Source organism: Pteronotus mesoamericanus, unplaced genomic scaffold, assembly GCF_021234165.1.
Source record: "Pteronotus mesoamericanus isolate MK-2021 breed Mesoamerican mustached bat unplaced genomic scaffold, CSHL_Meso_final contig_24, whole genome shotgun sequence".
NCBI classification, from domain to species: Eukaryota; Metazoa; Chordata; class Mammalia; order Chiroptera; family Mormoopidae; genus Pteronotus; species Pteronotus mesoamericanus.
In genome coordinates this window covers 7,435,708-7,458,066 of record NW_026555100.1, presented here as the reverse complement: position 1 = coordinate 7,458,066, position 22,359 = coordinate 7,435,708, and the positions used below count along the sequence as shown (strand labels likewise).

General features: G+C 50.7%; 1 protein-coding gene across 2 annotated transcripts in view; it reads left to right on the top strand.

Annotated features, from left to right (window-relative positions):
• Positions 1 to 22,359, top strand: part of CDH23 (cadherin related 23) — a 363,213-nt gene that overhangs the window by 60,380 nt on the left and 280,474 nt on the right. For both annotated transcript variants that reach the window (XM_054572651.1, XM_054572650.1), the window contains exons 3-5: positions 9,090 to 9,232; positions 9,946 to 9,993; positions 10,105 to 10,197. In XM_054572651.1, coding sequence (XP_054428626.1) covers positions 9,090 to 9,232; positions 9,946 to 9,993; positions 10,105 to 10,197 — 284 coding nt within the window. The remainder of the gene's footprint in view (positions 1 to 9,089; positions 9,233 to 9,945; positions 9,994 to 10,104; positions 10,198 to 22,359) is intronic.

Below are 22,359 nucleotides of genomic sequence, written 5' to 3'. Positions count from 1 at the left end.
GGGGGCAGAGCTTGGCCCTAGATCCTCTGCCTCTGGATAGGAAGGAACAGCAAATCAGGGCTGATGTGAAGTCATTTTAGGTCACAGAGTGCAAAAGCCTTGTTCTCACATGCCTTTAGGATTGATTAGTACTGACTGCATCGAACCCAGTGTTGTGAAGGATTCTGTAGTTGGATATAGACTCATCAGAAAAGGGAGCTGTGATTGATTAGTAATGTCTGCATGGGCAAGGGGATGAACTACTAGCTGGTTGGCCCCAAGAGAGGAGTGATAGTTAACCGTGGAGGGGTGGGGAATTTGCCAAGCAAGTCCCAGAAGGTTAGACTCCCCCTTCGAGCGGTGATGGTCTGTCCTTGCTGTGCAGAGGTACAAACGATGAATCAGGGAGCACAGAGGAGAGAGAACTTTGTGACGGAAGTAGTGTTTGAGGTGGGCATTTAAGGATGAATGGGATTTGAGAGGCAATGAGAGGAGGAAGGGCCTTTCAGGCTGAAGGAACAGCAGCAGCACAGGTCTAGAAACTGTGGTGTGCTGGAGGAATGACAGCAGTGTGGTGGGCTGAGCCCAGGGCTGCTGTGAGCACGTGACTGGCCATGGAGCCGAGGGAGGAGAGGTGGGAGGAGCACGGGCCATCATGGTAAGGAATTCAGTTTTAATTCTACAGGAATTTGGCGGGGGATCTGAGGGGGCGTGGTACAATCAAAGGTCTGATTTAAGAAGATGCTGCTGCAAGGTCAAACCAAGGAGGCATGGTGGATTCTCCGTACTCTCCATTCATTTTGTAGCACCCTCTTTGTATTTTGGGAGCAAACACAGCTTTCAGCCTTCCCCCACCCAGAAAAAATAACAGGACTTGCATCCTTCCACCGCCCTGCCTGAGTTTCTGGCCCACCCTGAATCTAGCAGGCAATGACTCACAGCTCTCCAGGGGCGCACGACACAGCAATCCCAGCAAATAACAACAATAATAGTAATAACAGTCATCTCGGCAATCAGCATGAGCCCAGCAGGGGAAGCTGTGATTGTCCACCCCTTGCCTGGAAGATGGATGTAGCCTGCCACTCAGGGCCACTGTTGGGGGACATTTTGCCAATCCTGCACCTCCCAGGAGCATTTGCAGACCACTGAGCAGGTCCCCGTTCCAACCTGGGCCCCTGGACCCCAGGACAGGTTATAGTGTCCCAGAGTGAAATATTGAGCCTCCAGATGGGGTGTGGGGCCAGTTCCTGAGAGACTGGAGCCCAGCCAGTGCCCAGCTATGATTCCACTTGCATCCAAAGCCAAGTGCTACTGGTTTGGGCATTATTAGGTTTTGATTAGCCAGGCTTTTTCCTGTCCATTAGTGTACATAATTAAGAATTAACTTGCTATACTCTCTCCTCTTGTTGCGGCTCAGAGATTTTCATGACTTTTGGAAGCTATCTTCTTTTAACACCTCTAGGCAGCTGGCAGGATTCGTTTATTTACCCACTGACTCTTTACCGAGCACCTCAGGGATGCCAGCCCCATGTTAGCTTAGCGATACAAGAGGGAACATGACGGCCAGGCCGCTGCCCAGGGTCTTGGGGCAGGCAGTCAGCAAGTCAAGAGAATAAACAAGATCAACTCAGAGGAGGGAGGGCTGTGAAGACTAACTCAGGGTGTGGGGACACAGAGTGACTGGATATCTCTTTAGGTAGATTCTGTGTGATCAAGTATTTGAGGAAGGCCTTTCGGAGAAGGTAATTCTTGGCCTGAGAGGTGAATAATAAGCAGCACGTAGTGACCGTGGGTTGGAACATTCCTAGCGGTATCTTCTGCTCTGGTAGCAGAAGCTGCAAAATGAATTTTGCCATGACATGTTTCATGCCAAGATCCTGTGGCAAAATCTCAGAGCAAAGGCCCTGGGGCAGCCACAGACCATTCAGGGGCAAAAAGAAGGCCATGGGGCCAAGGCGAGTAGGCCTGGGGAGCCTGTGTGAGAGGCTGTGGGAGGTGTCCTGGGTTAGATCACTAGGACCTTGGATATGATTTAAGTTTTCATTTTAAATTTCTCAATTGTGGTAAAATACACATAATGTAAAATTTACCATCATAACCACTTTTAAGTGTGCAGTTCAGCAGTGTTAAATATATTCACATTGTTGTGCAGTCTCCAAAACGCTTTCATCTTGCAAAACCCAAATAATGCACCTGTTGAAGAACTCCATGTTATACCTCGTATAACACATTATAATTATTCATTCTTTCATTGAGGGATACTTGGGTTCCTTCACCTTTTGGTTATTGTGAGTAATGCTCATGTGAACATGGGTATATAGTGATTTAAGTTCTTTAGAGTTCTACTTTCTACCTGTTTTCCCCAGTTCCTGGCAACCATCCTTCTATTTTCTGTCTCTCTGAATTCCACAGAGGTGGAATCATACAGTATTTGTCTTTTTGTGACTAGCTTATTTCACTTAGCACCACATTCAAATTCATCCATGTTTGAGCATATGTCAGAATTTCCTTTCTTTTTAAGGCTGAATAATATTCCACTGCATGTATATGAGGATTGTCCAGAAAGCATGCAGCCATGTACTGTGAAAAATAGAGACATTTATTGAAGAAGATACAAGAAACATTGTACTTAGGACAATGATGACTCAGTCCCCTTCAAAGTAGGCACCTTGGAACCTCACACAGTTCTCCCAGCATCTCTTCCACTGTTCAAAACACTTGGCAGAAAATCCTTTGGAATTGCCATCAGCTGTCCTGTCATACTTTTCTAAATCTCACTGAGGGTGTGAAATCTCTTCCCTTTCAAAGATCATTTTAGTTTTGGGAAAAGCTATGTCGCAGAGCACCAAATGGCAACTGTAGGCGGGGCTGAGTCACCTGGGTGATTTGACATTTTGCCAAAAAAACTCTGCACAAGATGTGATACGTGAGTGGTCACATTGTCATGATGAAGCTGCCAATGACCAGTTGGCCATTGCTGAGGCCATTTTCATCATATTGCATCTCTCAACCAACAAAGAACATTGAGGTAGTACTCCTTATTAATTATTTGGCCTGGAGGGGTGTACTTGTGATGGACAACACCTTCCCAATCAAAAACACAGTTAACGTGGTCTTGACCTTACTGCAACTTTGCCGTGCCTTCCTCAGGTGCGGAGAACCAGACAACTTCCATTGGGATGACTGGGCCTTGGCTTCCAAATCCTAGTTGTAGATCCAAAATTCATCTCTGGTTATAACCTCCTTGAGGAAATCTGGTTTATTGGAAGCGGTTTGAATCAAGTCATTAGCAACAGTGGCACGATGTTCCTCCTGCTCTGGTAGCAGAAGCTGCAAAATGAATTTTGCCATGACATGTTTCATGCCAAGATCCTGTGGCAAAATCTCGGACACAGTAGTTTTTGTAATCCCCAGATCAGCTTCTAGTTCTCTCACTGTCAGTCCCCAATCTTTATTGATTGTAGCCCATACACGTTCAATATTCTTAGGTGTTCTGCTTATTGCAGGCCTTCCAGAACATGGATCACTTTCAACAGATTCTCAACCATCTTTGAAGCTTTTGTGCCACATTTTTATTTGCACTGCACTCATTGCATTGTCTCTGAAAGTCTTCTGAATCATCTGAATAGTTTCTGCTGAGGAACACTCAAGCTTAATGCAAAATTTGATGCAGATTCATTGCTCTACTCTCTCAGTCATTTTGAATGTGATGGCCACACAGTACACATACTCACTCAACAATGTCTACCAACCCCACTGACTAGTACAGTGAAGTTGTCATTGTTCGCATATGCTCATTCCAGTCCACTGTCTTTGGCTGCCAGGTTATATCGATGTTGCACAAACCATTCTTGTTATGTTAATAATGGTTGGACTTTTTCCAGTTGTACCTCGTATAACACATTATAATTATTCATTCTTTCATTGAGGGATATTTGGGTTCCTTCACCTTTTGGCTATTGTGAGTAATGCTGATGCGAACATGGGTATATAGTGATTTAAGTTCTTTAGAGTTCCACTTTCTACCCATGAGGTCAGGCTGGGCCCCAGCCTGGGCCCCAGCCTGGGCTGGGTGGGCACAGAGTTGAGGGGCTAGACATCCCTCTTGGGGTACCTTTCCCTGGGACGATAGGGAGGGAAAAAACAAAGGGTCCTCCAGCAGCGCTGACTGAGCCAAGAGCCCTGAGACTGAGCTTTTAAATCATTCTGGCCTGAGGAGCTTTTCTCTGCATCTAAAATGTGAGCTATAAACTAGGCTGACTTACAGGCAGTACTCAGCGGTCTGGTTGTTTATGGCCAGCATCCTTTCTGATTGGTTGATGCCTGTACTGTGCCCATTGTTAAATATTTGAATATTGTCCTGCGACAAACCAGTCTCAGGACTTCCAGTCTTGGCTGTGTGCCAGAATCTCTTGCAGGGAGAGTGGGGGCTACTGTTTAGAAGTTAACACAACAGCCAACTGAGTCAGTGGGGCCTGGGAACCTGTATTGTAACAAGCTCCCTGGGTGATTCTGATGCCACAGTCTTAGGGGGTGTCTTATGTGGGTTCTCCCAGAAGCATACTGTGGGATGAGGACTCGTGTACAAATAGTTTACTGGGGAAAACATTCCATGAAACAGGTGGGGGAGTGAGGACATGAGACAAGGAAGGGAAAGAAGCCATAACGATGCATTATCCACCAGGTCACCAGGGTGGGAAACTGGAGGTGGATCCTGCTGGGGGGCTCTGAGCGCCCGTGTGGGACCTGGCCTCTGAGTTAACCCCCGAGACGCAAGGGAGCTGGGCGTTTATCCAGCACCTTACACCCGTCATCCTTTGAGTGCTGCCACCAACGACGGTCGCTCCCTGGCACTTCCAGTCTGTCCTGTGTCTGGGTGGGGCAGTCGCTGATGGTGAGAACTGCTCAGGCAAGGGCCCTGGGGCTGGCGGTGGGAGGCTGGGCAGGTGTGTGTGACAATGGTATATTTTAAGGCATAGCAGGCATGGTACCAATAGCTTCTGCTATGGAGTTCTGCCCAGCTCCCATCTGTCCACCATACAGAGGCACCCAGCCCCTGTGAATTGTTGATTTTCCTCCTATGGCCTCTTCTATTGCTGGTAGGAATGGAAATGGTGCCGCTGCAGTGGAGAGCAATTTGGTGGTTCCTCAATAAGTTAAATGTAGAATTACCATAAAACCCTACAATTCCACTCCCAGGTTGATACCCGAAAGAATTGAAAACAAGTGTTCAAATAAAACCTTGCCCACAAATGTTTATAGCAGCACTATGCACAATATCCAAAAGGCAGGAACAACCCAAATGTCCATCAACTAATGAATGGATAGACAAAATGTGGCATAGCCACACAATGGAATATTAGTCATAAGGGAATTAAGTACCAATACATGCTACAACATGGATGAACCTTGAAAACATTATGCTGAGTGAAAGGAGCCAGAGACAAAGACCACATGTGATTCTATTCGTATGAAATGTCCAGACCAAGCAAATTCATAGACAGACAGAAGATTAGTGGTTGCCAGGGGCTGGGAGAGGAGGAGTGGAGAGTGACTGCTTAATGGTATGGGATTTCCTTTTGGGGGCAATGAAATGTTCTGGAAACAGATAGCGGTGACAGCTGCAGTACACTGTGAATGTACCTAATGTCACTGAACTGTACAGTTTAAAGTGGTTTAAAGAATACATTTTATGTGTATTTTACCACAAGAAGAAAGGGAGGGAGGGGAAAGAAAAGAAAGGAAAGGAAAGGAAAGAAAGGAAGAAAGAACGAAATGAACTCTAGGTATTGCGCAGCACGGGTTGCAGGGTACACTGTCTGTTTCTCAGGTGAAACCAGCCCAGAGAGTGGTGTGTGTACTCCAGGGTCACACAGCCAGGGATGGTTCTGCTGAGAGGATGCCTCTGCGGGCACTGGGCTGGAGCTGGGCCCCTCATCTTGGCCTCATTTCTGTATGAATGATACAAACAGACCGTGCTGGGAGCCGCCCTGGTGGAAATAAGGCCTGCGTCCTGGAGACGCCGCTTCTGCAGAGTGGCAGAACAGTGCTAGGCGGGGGAGTATGTGCCCAGCTGGAAAATTGCAGGGCATCTTGTCTTAAATATAATATTAAATCGGTACCTTTAATTAGTAGACTTAGAAAAGGTCACTAGCAATTACCTGGGACACAAAGAGGGAGTGAGCGGGCAAGAGCCCGTGAGGAAGCCGAAAAGGACCATTTTGAGCAGCACATAATTGAGGGGAAAATGGATAAAAGTCCGTGAAATTACAGGGTGGGTGACAGCAGCTGATGGCCCCATCCCTGTCCTGCCCAGTACCCCCCTTCTTGGGAGGACCTGAGCTTCAGGCCTAAGAGAGCCATTGGCAATATCAGTCCAAGAGGTACGACCTTGGTTGGAGGGCCAGTTTGGCTTTCCCAGGACCCCGCTGGCCAGCCGGGAGCTTAGCCCCATCCCCTCATCTGGGCTGGGCCCAAAAGGAGGTTGGCAAGTAATGGGTTCAGTAAAGGGGGCTACCACGGACTCATTGCTTCACCGTGGATGAGCAGGGCCCCTGTGGGCCTCAGTTTCCTCATAGGAATTTCCCCAAGTCTTTGGGAAATAGCTGTGTTTCTCAGCCTTTGCCACTGAAGGACCCTTGAGGGTAATGAAGAGGAAGTGTGTATCCCTCGAAGTCTGGGGGAGATTGGAAATTCTTTTACAGCTTTAGGTTGTGTCCTCAAAGTAAATGTTGTTCCCAATATAGTCCCATTTAGTATAAAATAATTGCTTGTCATTGAGCAACACAGATGCTTTGGGAAGATGTGTTTGGTTTCTCTGTGACTTCACATACTCCTTCCTTCGTCATGTAGAGAGAACAATGTCCTGGGAGCCTGAGAGTCTGGAAACTTGGGTTTTGGTCCTGCCTCTGTTGCTTACCAGGAAAATTGCTTAGGAAAATGCCGTAGCTACTCCGCCTTTAAAATGGGAATATTGGGCTCCCCAAGGAGTTCCTAAGTTTGTCTCAACTCTGTTCCATGGTTTCATTGCTTCTTCTGCTTTTCACCTCCTCCCGTCGCCCTGAGTGCCGCCCTGTCCTACTCAGCTGTGCGACCATTGAGAGGCTGTTTTGCCTCTCTGAGCCTCGACTTCCCAATCTGTAGAATGGATATAATGATGACCGTTAAACAGTTGCTGGGAGGATTTGTCAATGCGCCTAGCACCATGTCAGGCATATCATGGTAGTTTAATGATTGCCCCATATCTTCCTCTTCCAAGTGTTGGGCTTCTAGTCAGGGTCTGATAGGGTCATGTCCGGGGAAGTCCTCAATCTTGAGTTTGCAGATTAAGTTGTGCGAGATGTGAAGTTGTGGAAACAAACGTGGGCTTTGAAGCCAGAGTGCCTGGGCTTTGAATTCCAGCTCTGCCATTTGTAACTGTGTGGCTGTTATAAATTACTTAATCACTCTTTGTTATCTTATATGTTATGGGGAGAATAATGGTAAGGATTGAATTATATAGTACACTAGTACATGGAAATTTTTTAGCCCAGTGTCTGGAGTGTGGTTAATGCTCGGAAATGTTAGCTATCATTGTCATGTTAGAACTGGCTTTTAAAAGTTCACCTAGAAAAGCTCATTAGTGTTCTTTTCTAGATAACATTCCCAGAGTTTGGAATCCCTCCTTACTTAGCCTGATCATTGAGAGCTATTCAGTAAATATGAGAGGCAGTATTTGTGGAAGGGCATCTGTCCCATTTAATAGGGTAATCTGAGGCTTTGAAATAAGTAATTTGCCCAAGGCCATGGTTCTGATTTAACCAGCCCTTTGAGACTCAGATGAAGACTGTAGATTCTCTCTGCAGAAAATGACACCCTGTATACTCCTAATATTTAGCGCAGTTCCTGGGGGTGTAAAGACCTCCTGAAGCTATCATGACCAGCTGACCCAATTGCTTGGGGCCTCCTGGTGTTAGTGTGTGTTCTGCCTCAGTCCTAGACAAACTAGGGGAGGTGTTGCTCTATCCGAAGGCTACCTAGGGAGGGCTGTGACCCCCAGAAGGTGCTACACTACACTGGGACTTCTTAGATAGGGCATCCTAATGTCCAGGACATACTCTGGCCAGAGCTTTGTTTCCTGGTGAAAGGTGATGCCTTTGTGTGTGTGTGTGTGTGTGTGTGTGTGTGTGAGAGAGAGAACAGGAACTAGACCTTGTCACCCAGTGCTAGACTGGAGTTCCTTGAGGCTGGGCCACATTTTCCTAACCTCTGTGTACCCCAGTGCTTACCACAAAGCCAGTACTTAGCCACTGTTGAATGAATGCCAGGTTTTGCAAAATACTCATTAGAAAGGATGCTTCCATTTGCAAAAGACTGAAATCCAACTCAGTTGACTCAGGCAGAAAAAAAGGGAGGGGGTGGATTTATTAGTTCCTGTGGCTGAGAAGTCTAGAGGATAGAGTTAATAATATCAGGCACAGCTGGCTGCAGACCCTCACGCCACCAGGAATCTCTCTCCATGCACAATTTGCCCTGTTTTCCTCCTGCTGGCCTCATTCTCAGGTAGGCTCTTTCTGTGTGGCGCCAAAGACTGCTGCCCGCAGTGCCAGTTTAGCAACCCCAGTGGAAGGAGAGCTCCTCTTCGTCCCCATGGTTTCAGCAGAAGTCCCAGGGTTAGCTTTGATTGGCTAGCTTGGGTCACATGCTCATCCCTGAGCCAATCATTGTCACCAGGAAGATGGACTGCTCTGATTGGCTAGGGCTGAGTTAGGTGCCCATCTTGGAATGTAAGAATTGAAAGGTTGGGGGGCCTGTTCTCTTCTGAGCCTCTTGGAGAAGGGGGTCTCCACATTAAAATCAGAAAAAGGGGAGGCAGGCAGAAATCACAGTTGTCTGTTACATACCAGAACATGGTAAATGATGGTTCCCTGTTATAGACACATACACACTGACATGTGGCCAGGATGGAGGTGGGGAGCCTGGGTCAGAGCCAAAGACACAGGAGGCCTCAATACTCAGTGACTTGCTGGGGATCTCTTGGGTGGCTGCTCCCCACTGGGACCTGAGCCAGATGCTGAGGAATGAACTGACCTCCCACTTTTGCCTTCTCCTGTCTCCCTTGGATACTCCAGGTTCCTCTGTGACCCAGTTGCTGGCTCGAGACATGGACAACGACCCCCTGGTATTTGGTGTGTCCGGTGAGGAGGCCTCCCGCTTCTTTGCTGTGGAGCCTGACACAGGTGTGGTGTGGCTCCGGCAGCCACTGGACAGAGAGGTATGACCTCAGTCCTTTCCTGGGGGGCAGGAGCAGGCCCTGGGGTAGGACAGGTCAGCATCTTTTAGGGGCCTCCCTCTGAGGCTTCATTTTGACCCTGAGGCAGCATCTTCCTCCCTGAATGGTGTCCTTCTTCAAGAGCCAGTGCTTGGACGTGGGGTTGGAATGGGGTGGTTGCAGGTGTCTCCAAGCAAGGGACAATGTTGGACAGGCAAGAGGGACAATGATCCTGGGTTCATCCCCTCTAGAATGGGGGCTTCATGGGGTATACACATCTACCCCTGCCCCGAAGAAGTGTTCCCTCAAAGGACATTTCCCAGAGACACAGAAAGTAATGACTCTGTAGCCCTTAGCAAATTAAGAGCAAAATCCCAACTCCTGCTCTCTCCTTACATTTGAGGAAGTGGCTACAGAGGTGTCTAGTGACTTGTTCAAGATCACACAGCAATTTAAAGGCAGAGTCCAGATTAGAACCCAAGACTGTTGCTGCAATCTTGTTGCTCTTTTATGCGAAGAATCCCTATTCTGAACCCATTTCCCCAGCCCAAGGGGCACTGCTCGTTTTCAGGGAAGCCTTTGGGCACCCAGCCCCAGACCAGCTCCTGGGGCAATGCTGGAGGTCTCCAGCCCCATGCGGGGCTCAGGGCCCAGGACCCAGGACCTCAGCACATGTCTCTAACTCCGCCCTCCTCCCTCCCTCTCCTTTCTTTCAGACCAAGTCTGAGTTCACAGTGGAGTTCTCTGTCAGTGACCACCAAGGGGTGAGTATCCCCTGAAGCCCCTGCTGCCCTGGGAGGATTTTTCCTGGGTTCCTTGGGCAGAAAGAAGCAGAGGCCAATGCCAACACTGACTCCCTGCCCTTCCCTTGCCAGGTGATCACGCGGAAAGTGAACATTCAGGTCGGGGATGTGAATGACAACGCGCCCACATTTCACAATCAGCCCTACAGTGTCCGCATCCCTGAGGTAGGAGCTGCTGGGTCACCCTTGGGGGACACTGGGATCCTGCTGCTGGGAGTGGGAGTGGGAGGGCGTGTCCAGCTTTTCTTCTTCTGCCCACACCTCAGCTCAGGCACCATCTCTGGGCGTCCTCTCTGAGGGTATAGGCCCATCTGCTGCTCACGGAGAGCGGGTCGGTGGGAGTCTTGTCACCAAGAGAGGGCTTGCCTGGGACGAGCCCCACAGCTCCAGCTGGAATCAAGGACAAGGCAGAGGTTAGGAGGGACTGGTGTTGTGTTCTGCTTTCTTCCGTTCATAGCCAGTGGGGGCCTTGGGCAGGTGAGTTGGTAGCTCCAGACCTTCCTGCTTTGGCCAGAACAGGACCCATCACCCCCAGGACGGAGGGAGCATGCAGTTCCAGGAAGGGACGTTCTTTCCCTTGTCTTGTGCTCACCCACCGTCCCGCTGGCCCTTGGCTGCTTTGGGACGTCCTTGTACTGTAAGCGTGTTTGCATGAGTGCATGTGTGTAAAACCATGCCATTGCCGGTAACTGAGAAGTACAAATTATTGCATTACAAATGGTTCGTTAATAAACGGGCTGTTGGCTCACCATGGCACCAGGATTCTCATCGCTTGTTGTCCCTCTCCCTGATGACTAATGGCAGACTTCTGGGTTGGCAGTTAGCAATTCAAAGACCTTGAAGGTGGTGGGTAAAGAGCTTCTATTTGGATGTCTTTCAGGCCTGCCTTTGGGGCTTTGGGTGAAGCAGCAGTGAAGGGTTGAGATGGGGATGATGGGAGATGGAATCCCCTGGAGAGAAGCAGGCCGGCACCGTGGCGTTTGAGTTCTAGCCCCTTTGTGTTATAGGTCATTGGATCAGGAAAACTGGAAGAATCTTGGGAAAATGCCTATTCAGTTTGTAGATGAGAAAGCTGAGGCTTAGAGTAGTAGTGACTTGCCCATGGTCACGCAGCTTTGACTTTGTGCCTCCTGACTCCCAGCACAGCCTCAGATTCCCTCAAGGATGAAGAGACCTTGTTTCATGCCCCTCAAGTTCCTGTTTATGGCCTGCCTTGTTCATCAGTGAGTCAAGGGTCCTGAGCTTATGCTGGACAGAGGGAAATGAGGACAAGGGTGTGGGTGAGGACGTAACAGAGGCTCCCATGCCCATCCCCTGGTGGGGCAGGACATAATCAGGGAGAGCCCGCAGACTCAAGCATGGGCCATGGTGCCCTGAGCTGTGGCCGGCGTGCTAGGGACTGCAGCTTGGCTCTGGGCCCTCTCTCATTTGGAAGTCTCCCTAATTTAATTAAGGGTCTCTACGTGCCAGCCTGCACTACGGGCCTGGACTCAGAAACCAAGGGCACGGCTTGGAGTTAATGAGCCTTGGACCCATTGCTCAGCTGCCATCCCGGCAGGCATGGCTGCCCTCTGCCTTCCCTCACAGAGGCAGCAGGCAGCAGCAATGGCAAGGGGACGAGAGGTCGCAGTCCTCCCCAGCCCTTGGGCCAGGGCCAGCCTTTCCCTCTCTCTGTGGCCAGGAGATATGACCTCCAACACCGCCCTGTTGGAATCTCCCGGGATTCTCCGAAGGCCTCTGCCTCCAAGGAGAGAGCCTCTTCCATCATTCATTTATTTAACAAATATTTATTGAGTGTCTGCTGTGGGCTTGGCGCTGTGCCAGTCTCTCACAGCACAGAGACGTGGGAGGCCAAAGGGATGTGCACTGGTGGGAGCTGAACTAGTGGCAAGAGACCTTAGGCTCAGCCCCGACTCTGCTCCCAGATCGCTGGGTCCATTTGAACGTGTCACTTAACCTCTCTGGGCCTTAGCCCTTCTTATCTGATAAGAACAGAAGACAGGCAGGATAAAGTGGCCTGCCTCCTGCCCATCTGATGAGGAAATGGTGTACTGAAAGGGGCCAGCCGCAAGGACACACAGTCCTTGGAGGAAGGCCCACATGGTTTACTCGCTCCTGTGTAAACATCCCCGGGTCACTTTGCTGGCCTGACACTTGATCAGGGATGCTCACTGTGGCTAGTGGGGATGTGGTGTCAGCTGGAGATTGGGCCACTGCTGACCTCAGGTGGCTGGGCACTGACCAGCCTGGTCTGGTCACCAGAGCTAGAACTTAGCTGCCTGACTCAGTCCCCAACAGGGCACCAGCAAGGGACCTGCCGATCCCAGGCTTAACGTCGAGGCCAGGGCCTTCTGTTTGCAGTGAAGCTACCCTGGCAACCCCAGACACCTGTCCTTGAGGAGTGTGATTTTTGGCAGAGACCTTGCAGTTTTGAGCAGAGTGAGACTACAAACCAGAGAAATGTGGGCATTGTAGATCCTATGAAGCATCAATGCTGAGGAGTGGCCAGTGATCAGAGAAATCTCAGCAGGCTTGCTGGAGGAGGTCAGTTTCAGCAGAATCTTGCCAAGGTGAACAGCAGAGCTCCTGTGTTGTGTCATGGGAAGAGAGACACTAGAGGTCAAGACATGTGAGTTCTAGTCCTGACTGCGCCAACTGTCTGGGTGAGACTAGACAGGTCACTGTCCCTCTGCTGGTTTCGATTCCAGTGGCTGTTGAACTGGGAAGTTGGACTAGTTAGGCCCTCTTCTAGGGCTAACATCCATGATCTGAGGGTGAATCCAATAGAAGTCCTTTCTTTCCCTTCAGTGATTGGCAGAGAAGCCCCAGTGGCTGCCCCTATGCACTCCACTCCCCTCTTGGCCGTCCCAGCCGCCTGCACCTTATCTCGTACCTTTCCAGCTTACACTTTCCCCAGCCCTAGCAGCACTGAGGTGTTTGGGTCTGTTGTGCTCAGAACCCAGGGATAGGCATGGGGAGCAGGTTTTAAGAAGGCAAATTCTAGGTCTCCATAAGGACGAACCTTCTAAATAAGACCCACTCCACAATCTACTCCCCTTCCCTGCTGAGGATGTACTGAGCTCCCCAGCCCTGGAATTATGCAAGCAATAGCAGGAGAACCATGTGTTTCAGAAGCCATTCAGCACCAAGGGTTGGAGAAGTGATGAATCAGAGGGTCCCAAACACACCGCAGCAGAATTACTGGCAGGACTAGTTTGGCTGCATACAGGGTTGGGCAAAATAAATTTATAGCTGTGAGTCCTGGAAGCCCAGAGTTTATTCTTGTATTATTCTTTATTAATTATTATATTATTTTCCATATGAACAGCTGTAAACCTACTTTTGCCCCACCTTGTATTCCTGGGTCCCTGCAATTCTGAATCAGTCGTTTGGGGTAGAGCTGGCCCAGAAAGCTGCATTTTCCACGCACTCCCCTGCATGACCTCCATCGCCTCCCCGCCACCGCCCCGCTACACCAGAGGGTTTCTGAGAAGTTCTGGGCAGCCCTTCTCTGAGGAGACCTTTCAGTCCGTCCACAGCCGCCCGGAGGCACGACCCATGGGGCCCCACATGCTCAGGTCTGGAATAGGAGCGAGTCGGGGGTGCCTAAGGCCAGGCACTGCCCCTTTCCTGGGAGTTGTTCTCTGACCCAGCCCACCCAAGCCTGCCCCCTCTCCCTCTGAAAGCCCCTGCCCTGCCTTTGGGAGAAGCCAGGCAGGTGTGTTTGGGTTTGTTTGTTCTTGGTTCCCCTCTTGCCCACCCCTCTCCCCTCACTAAGCTGTTCTCCATGTAATTATCCATTTTATCAGGGTGAAAGGCCCTGCAATTCACTTGTCGAAGCCCTAACGAGGCAGCGTGGATGCTTTCAAGTCCGTAAAGAAAGGGAAATCCTGCTAGAATTGGCAACTTAATTCACCAAGCCAGCCTCGACAGACCTCATTAAGTCCCCGTGTATTCATTTCAGGCTAATGGCTGTCATGCTGACTGCTGTTTGATTTGCTGTAATAGACTTTTATGTCGTTCCAATTTGCTCAAACGTGTTTGCCTGTGTCTGTGCCCAGCAGCGCTGCTTCAGTACCTCCGTTGGGGGTGTGTGCCCGCTTTGCTGACCTTCAGCCTTGCCCCGTCTCGCCCTGTCCCCCTCCTCCTGGGGCCACGCCCTCAGCCCCCCAGGTGTGCCCCGGAGAGCAGAGCCGGGAGCCAGCGCGTCTGGGCTGGAGAATGGTGTGAGGTTAGAAGTCAGATGATGCCAGGTGGCTCCTTGCATCGGGGAGTCAAGGAGGGCCTTTGGAGTCTCGGGGATGGCCATGTCCTTGAAGTTCAGACAAGTTCATCCCCTTTAGCTGGGCTGTTGAGGCTTTTATCCATCTGGCCTCAACCTACGTTTCCCAACTTACCTTCTGGTAGTCCTCCACATGAATGCTCCTGTGAGCCCAGGGGTCGATTCAATGTCTCTGAGCTTGTGTCTGTCTCTCGCTCGTTTCTCACCCTCTGACACACACACTGTACTGTTTTAACAAGTACTGGAGTGTCTTTCTTTTCTCAGCCTAACTCAGGTCTGCCTGTCGTCCAAAGCCCAAATTGATCCATCGTGCCCAGATCCACTAATTAAAAAAAAAAAAAAGAAAAGAAAAATGAACACAACAATTTGTTGAAAGCTGTGGAGCAGGGCCCAAGGATTCCAAGCTGACTTGGACATGCAGGGCAGAGAAATAGGACTCTACAAATTGTCAGCTGTGCAGTTTTGGATGGTGACTTAACCTCTCTGGACCTCAGCTTTCTTGTTAATAAGATGGGCAACAGTGTTCACCTAGTGAGGTGTTTGTGAGAGCCCTAATGATGCAGGCAGGAAAAGCCCTTAGGCCAGTTTGTGGCCATAGTTTGTGCAGTAAAATGCTGGTGATTAAGATGAGGGTCTTTGTCCTTAGGGAAGGTAATTTTAGAGTGAGAAAGACAAGTAAGTGGATGTCTAACTACGTCTAAATGTATTAAAAGCCACGAGAGTGTAGAGTGTGCAAAGTGGGATGGAAGTACCGCGGAAGGAATGACCAGGCCTATACGCAGGGCTGTTTGTTTGGGACCTTACAAAATGAGTGGGAGTTTGTTAGAGAAGGAGATTATGGTATCTCTGAATCTCATGGACTTTCTGAAGTCCTTTAGCCTCTTTTGATATATTGGAATTTCCCAAAAAGGGAAGTGAACTCTAACCCTTGACGAGAGATCCTGTTGAGGAGACACCGTAGCCATGTAGGTGGGTGTGTCCCTTGCAGGTACCTACTCTTACCTCGTGGAAATAAAGGGGGGCTGGACATAGGCCTCTGGGTCCCTGCGAAGGTCTCTATGACAGACAGGTCCTGCATAGATCTTTGTCACTGGTGGCTTCAGGTGACCAGCTGTGAGGTGAGGATGAGGCTGGAGGAGGGGAGCGGTGGAGCTGAGAGGAGATGACAGGGGCCTTAGAGACTGAGAGTCCCTGCCTGAGCCTCAGAGTTGGTGGGGGGCAGGGTCAGACCCAGACCTCAGGCCTCCTGGCCCTGGGTCCCACTGGGCCGCACCATCTCTCCATGTCACTTAATAGGGACAGGTAACAGTTACTTCCTCCCTGTACCCCCTTACTAGAGATAGGGAAGCAGGGAGAAGGGTACTCTAGGTGATCATTTGTCAATGAAACAAATTAACTTATTTCTAAGATAATAAGTTGATGCTGTTACTGTTATTATTGAGAGCCTCCTATGTGCCCAGCATTGTGCTTTTTGGGTGGGAACTCAGTGAGCCCTAACCACCACCTCATGAAGTGGTCGCTCTGCTATTCCCATCCTATAGAGGTGGAGGTAGAAGTAGAGAGGCTGCTTGCCCAAAGCTAGTCAAGAATGGAGCCAGGACTAGGAGACAGGTCTGGTTATGTGACTCATGGCAGGTAGCTCCAGTTCTATGGAAATGACTATACCTGCCTTGCAGAATGGTTGTGAGGATTCAAGTAAATGGGACCACATAGGGGAGGTGCTGAGCGCAGGGCCCAGTATAAGCAAGCACCCAACAAATGGTCATGGCCACAGTTGTTTGGATGTCTCTCTCCTGCCATACTGAGCAGGGACTGAGCTTGGCCATCTGTGTGTCCTCAGCACCCAGCTCGGGGCTTGGCCTTGGAGGGCAGAGCACGGCTGCTCCCTCTGCCCCTTGGGGGGCTAGGACAGCAGGGGCATTTATGCAGAGTGTTTTGCCCCAGCCTGCTTAGACAAGGGATCCTTTATTGCTCACAATCCATGATGGCGGTAAGGAGCGGCCAGGCCTGGCGCTGAGCAGGAAAGGGAGCTCACACATGCTCCCCTACCCCATACTGCACTTTCCTCCCAGGACGCCCTACAGCTTATTGCTGGTGCTCACTGGTGCCCTCTGTTGTCCACCATTCCCGAATCTCAGCCATGCCATGTCTGTGCCCTGGGCGTGTGGGGAGCCCCAGAGTGGTGGCCAGGCCAGGCCCAGAGCTTCCAGAGATAGACTTGGCCAAACTTATTAGCACCTGCTGGGCCCAACAGCAGTGCCCCCAGCTGCCCTTCTCGAAGCGCACCCGTCAAACACTGAGTGATTTATAAACTGCATCTTCAGGTTGTAGCAAGGGGTGGGAAGGGGGTATGGGGGGCTCCCACTGACTTATGCCTGCCGTTCCCCCAAGGTGTCAGTTCTGCTTGTGAAAGGATTGTCTCCCTTACCAGGAGCGGCAAACCTCTTGACAGGCCATATTAATTTATTCCTTGGGGCCATGGTGCCCAGGGCCCCCCTCTGCATCTATAACCACCCGCCTATTGATCTGGGAGAAGAATACCAATAAATCATCTCGGGGGCTCTGGATCCTACTGGACAGAGCCAGAGCAGTTTGTTCTAGAAAGGTGGCAACCCTGAGCCATGTCTCTGTGCCCCTTGTGAGCACCCTGAGGTGCTTGCCCCCTCTCTGGTCTCCACCTGCCCCCCCCACCATCAGCAAATGGCGCATACGTCCTCTCTCACAGCTGGCAGGTGCCATCGCCTGCAGCTGCCTGGACTGCGAGCTTTGGACTTGTAGCAGTGGAGTGACACATGCACATGGGCAAAGCAACAGGGCCCCCTGTTTGTACATAGTCCTGGGGTGCTGTGTGTATATGTGTGGTTGTGTGTGCATAGTGTGTGTGTGGTGTGGTGGTATGTGTACTTCTTCTTTTCTCTCTGTACTTATTTAAGTAATATCTCTATATCAGAGTATTTTCTCTTTCATTGGTCCTTATGACATCTCTTTAAGTTAGAGAAGAATTATTCTTCCCATTTTAGAGATGAGAAAAACTGAGGTCAAGACAAGTTCACTGACATCTCCAAGACTCCCAGAGTCTGATATGCTTGTAACTAGAGCCATGGTCCTGTTCTTTCTCATTTTTCAGCAGCTTTGCATATATCTTTTTGCACCTTTGGTATGGCCTGCTTGAAATTTGCCAAAAGTTGCAGGGATGAGGCTTTGATACAGCCAGGAAGGGGGGCCCCGGGCCTTGTCCAAAGGCTAAGTAAGGGCTGTCACACACAGCCCCATACAGAGGATCCAGGGGCCCCGTGGGGAAACTTCACTCAGAGCCCACCGCCCACACCGGACAGAGGCCCCCCCGGTGGTCGGGAGCAGCCATGTTCATAGTGACACTCTTTCCTTGTGGCCTTCAGGGTTAGTTCACCCCCCAGAGGCAGCCTCCAAGATTTTGGTCCCTGAACGTGCACACAACATAGCTCATGAGAAAGAGGAGACCCACCCACAGGTAAATGTCATCTGGCTCCCTCTGCCTTCAGGGAAGATTCAGCATCTTTCTGCCACCTCCTCCTAGGTCTTAGCGGCTCAGGAGGGAATAAATGGAGTTCCACACAAAACCAGGGCCCAAAGAGCTCAGCTCAGCTGATACTCTGAAGCTCCTTGCTCCCTCCTGTGGAGTGAAGTCAAGTCCCCCTGGCCCCCCATGACCCGTGTAGCGCCTCCTCATTCCACACCCATGGGGTCGTGACCAGGGCTGGAGGTACCCCCTCCGCCCTCACAATGAGGATAGAGGACAGCGTGGGAGCAGGGGACTGAATGAGCCCAGATGTAATTAAAATTATTATTTTGTTTGAATGGTTAAGTATTCTTAATTACATCGGTTTCCTCACCGATTCCAGAGGGGAGTCTTTGGGGACCCATATAATTCTACTGCAATGACTGCATGACCCTCTGCCACGAGTATGGAGCAGGGGACTGTGTGTGGAGCCCAGGCCCCTGCATTAGCAATTCCCTGTCACATGCAGGGACACCTTTTACTGTGCCCCGCCCTTTAAATAAATAAGCTGTAAATGGAAGGCCCTGATGATAGCTGCCCCCCAGGAGGTGTGCCTGCTGCATTGTTGGGCTGTCAGCCTCAAGTTCATCTGCCGTCTTTCATCTCTCGTTCTCTTAAATGTTCTCCTCTCCCCGTGGTAGGGCCTGTTGAAGGAAGAGAGCAGGTCTCTTGCCTGCGCCCCTCTTCCCCTGGGCAGCGAGGTCTCCTCAGACGCTGGGTGGGGGGCAGGCTTAGGGAACTGATGGTCAATGAAGGCGCCACATGCAGCCAGGACCAGCATGGGCTTTACTGCATGGGGGTTCATGCCACACCTGTGACGTGGGGACCCTGTTCCTTACCTACGGCAGCACGGTGTGACGGAACCATGCCCACGCAGGCTCCGGCTTCACACTGGGATGCCAAGAGCAAGGTATTTAGCCCCTTAGGACCTCCGTTTCTTCATCTGTAAAGTGAGGGTACATCGGGGTGATTGTGAGAGCTGTACTGTGAAAGGGTGTGTGTGAAGCACCACACACGGGGTAGCTCATTGGTATTCCCATAGTTACGAAAAGTTCTTGGAGAACTTTGGGAAAGACGATTAAAGGCCAAGGAGCCTGACAGGTCATCTCCATTGCTACAGACTGATTGGTTGATACTGGGTTATTAGTGATCAAGAAGCTTATAGTCCAGTGGGAGACAGGAAATGTGTGGGACACATGAAATGAAGACGTGATAAAGAAAAAAACGAAACCAAAGTCATTGAGAAATAATTAGTAATAGGTCAAGAGCATTCCAAATGGATCCTTAAAACCGACACGAGAGGGGCCATCAAGGCGACTTAATTCAACCACATACTCTGTAGACGTCAACAAAACCTGAGGGAGTAAAAAATTTGCCTAAGCTCCCTGGCAAATCAGTGGCAAACCAGTGAAGACTGAAGGTAATCTGGAAGGTGCTCAGGGAACCCTGAGAAAAGGGTTTCTGGAAGCCACGAGGCTGACCCTATCCCTGGAGGGGAGCAGGAGGCACGTGCTATTTTTTCCAGGTGAAGTCTGGATGTCTAGAGCGGGGAGGTGCTGCCTCCTGGGCTCCTGCAGCCCGTCCAAGCCCGGGGGATGTGGCCTGATGGGCTGCCCCCGCAATGCAGGGCGCAGGGGCCCACGCGGGCCTGTCCACTGGCCACGAGCAGGCCGCTGCTGTTTCTCCTCTTTGCAGGGGCTCTAAGCTTTTGTCTCAACCCCGCCACTTACCTGAACACGTTCAAACATTGGCAAAACAAGTTAGGGACAGGCCTGGCGGCCCCCATGACATTGAGGTCCCCCACATACAATTGGTTTGTTTAGATGTGTTTGTAGGCTGCCAGACCCACCTTGTTTTCAACCAGGAGGGGGAAAAAAAGAGACAGAGAGCTCTTGGTGGATGGAATTATTGTAATTTCTCTGATTCCTTAGCAGCCTTTAATTACTTTGCAACTTTGTGGCGCTGGCTGGAAGCTGGGAGGGGTTGGACTCTCCCTCTTTATAATAACTTTAAGTGGAAGCCTCCTGTCTATCTATTAAAAAGCCCACTCTTCTCTCCAGATGCGCTAATGCAGCCGAGAGATTTCACCCAGGCCATAATCACTAGGTACAGTGTAATCATCCCCGCTCACTGTCTTCATCAATCGGCCAGCCCATCTCCCAGGTATAGGGGCTGCCAGCCTTGAAGAGCTGAATGCCCAGTCACGTCCTTGTCCAGGAGGGCCGCAGGCTCAGGCTAGTCCCCTCTCCCAGTTCTGCCCCAGAGCTGATGCCTCCCCCCATTCCCTGCACAAACACTGCATGATAGAAACCCATCCTGTTTGCGAGAGGCTTTAAGCTCCAGGCTTCCTGTCCTTCCTGGCCTTTATCCTCACCATGGGTGGTCGCTTTCATGCCCCTGGCCTTTGCTCATGCCGTGCCCTCCCCCAAGTCGCTCTCCCCCAGGCTCACTACAGCATCCTCCTTCCCACCGTTTAACCAAAGCCTAGTCTTCCTTCCTCAGAACAGTCTAGTGGGAGAGGGCTGGGGTTGGTTGGTCCTCCCTGTCCATTTTACAGATGAGAAAGTCAAGTGTTAGAGAAGTCAGGAGACCTGCCAAGTTATTCCCTTTAGAAGCAGCCAGCTGGGACCTAATCCCAAGCCCTTCACTTGGTCTTTTCTCCGCTGGACCTAAAGTCACAGGCCTCCTTTAGTCCCTGCTCTTGGAGTTGCTCCTTGTACCGACTCCATTCACCCTGGCTGCTAAACCTCACCCGCAGGCCACCCTCTGCCTCCTAACCTTGGCCTAGCCTTTCCTCCCTGAAGTGGCCACAGGACCCCACTGTGGGCAGGAGAGGCCAACGGGACCCAGGTCTCGGTGCCGAACCTTCCTTGGGCTGGCTCAGCCAGTAGCAGCCTCTCCCGTCTTTCTCACCTGTCAGCACAGCTCAGCAAGTGAAAGTGGGGTGTGCTCTAACCCGGGGAGGGCCTGGACCTCGTCTTCTAGGGCTGGGACACTTGAGTGAGTTGCTTCCCCTTCCAGGGCTCAATGTGCCCCTCTGTTAAATGGGACCGGTCATCCTAGGCCTATCTCCCCCATCATGAGGTTTAAGGACAGAACCGGCAGGAAGGCCTGGAGCTTAAAGCCTCATGCAAGTGGGACAGATGAACCCCTGGGGTATCTTCTCCAATGCCCCCATTCTGGCTTCATGTGTTTTCTTTTAATTTTTTTTAGCGGGGGCGCATCTATACCTTACTTAAGCATAATACAGGGAAGGGAACAATCACAAGTGTTAAGCTTCGTGAGTTACCGCAAAGCAAACACATTTGAGCAAGGACACCTGCATCCCAAAACGGAACCTCTCCAGCACCTAGACGCCCCATGAGGACCTTTCCAGTCTGACCCCTCTTCTCAGAGGGTAACCACTGTCCTGGCTTTAACCCCATGGATTACTTTTGCCCATTTTCATTTTATTACATAGACTCTGTTTGGTTTTTATTATCACCTATGCCCTTGGAACAGGCAGCCAGCTTCCTCACAGAAGTTATTTCCCACAGTGGTTGCACAGTGGTTAGGTTAGTGGTTTAAATCCTGGTCTCACTGCTCACATCTTGGAGTCCCTGGGCAACTTCCTGTCTCGGAAAATGGGTGTGGTGCTGGTGCAGGGTCGCCACCGCACAGGTGACATGCGCCAGGCTCACCGACAGCCTGCGCATGGTGAGACTGGAGGGACTGTGCCCTGTGGGCATCACCTCTAAACAGCCTCTCTCTTGTCGGGGGTCATCTCTGTAGGTGACTATAAAGCTGCGCCGGTGCTGGGACCACAGGCTGCCTGGGGAAAGGCAGTCACGGGAAGTTAAGTGGAGTCAGTGAAACTTGGCTGAGAGGAAGGGAAAGGGAAAAAAGGAGGAGGATCCCCTTCCCCATACTGTCTCCTTCACTTCTCCCAGGGGTCCTTCCCATTGGTAAGAAAAGTGTGATTCTTCTCATACGATGGCTGGAGAAATGGGCCCAGAGAGGTTAAGTGACTTGCCCAAGGTCACACAGTTAGGCCCAGCTATTGTTAGGCCCAGCTATTGTCCTCATGTACTGCCTCCAAAGCAAGTCCAAATGCATTTTATCCCCAGTGTATCCACTTGGGGTTTGGGGTTTACTGCAAGTCTGCCGCCGTCAGAGGGGCAGCCCTGAGTCTGGAGGAGGTAGAAAGGGGAGGGTGTTTGGGAAGGACAAGGTTTCTTCCGACGTGACCTTTTTTGTGTTCCAGCACCTCCAGCCTCCCACAAAGCTGCAGCTCAAATCAGCAACCCAATCTCAGGCCTGCACGAGAAAACACAAAAATCTTTAAAGGTTTCTGAGCAGCTTTTCTTTCCTGGTCAGGGTTGGGGTAAGACCAGGGCAATGGAGGGGGAAGGAGAATAATAAATTCCCCTAAGGCCTTATCTTTCTTGCCACCTCCCCAAACCTTCTGATCCCCCAAACTCAGAGGCCACCAGACCTTTAAAAAAATTCACCTAACAGAGCCCAGAAG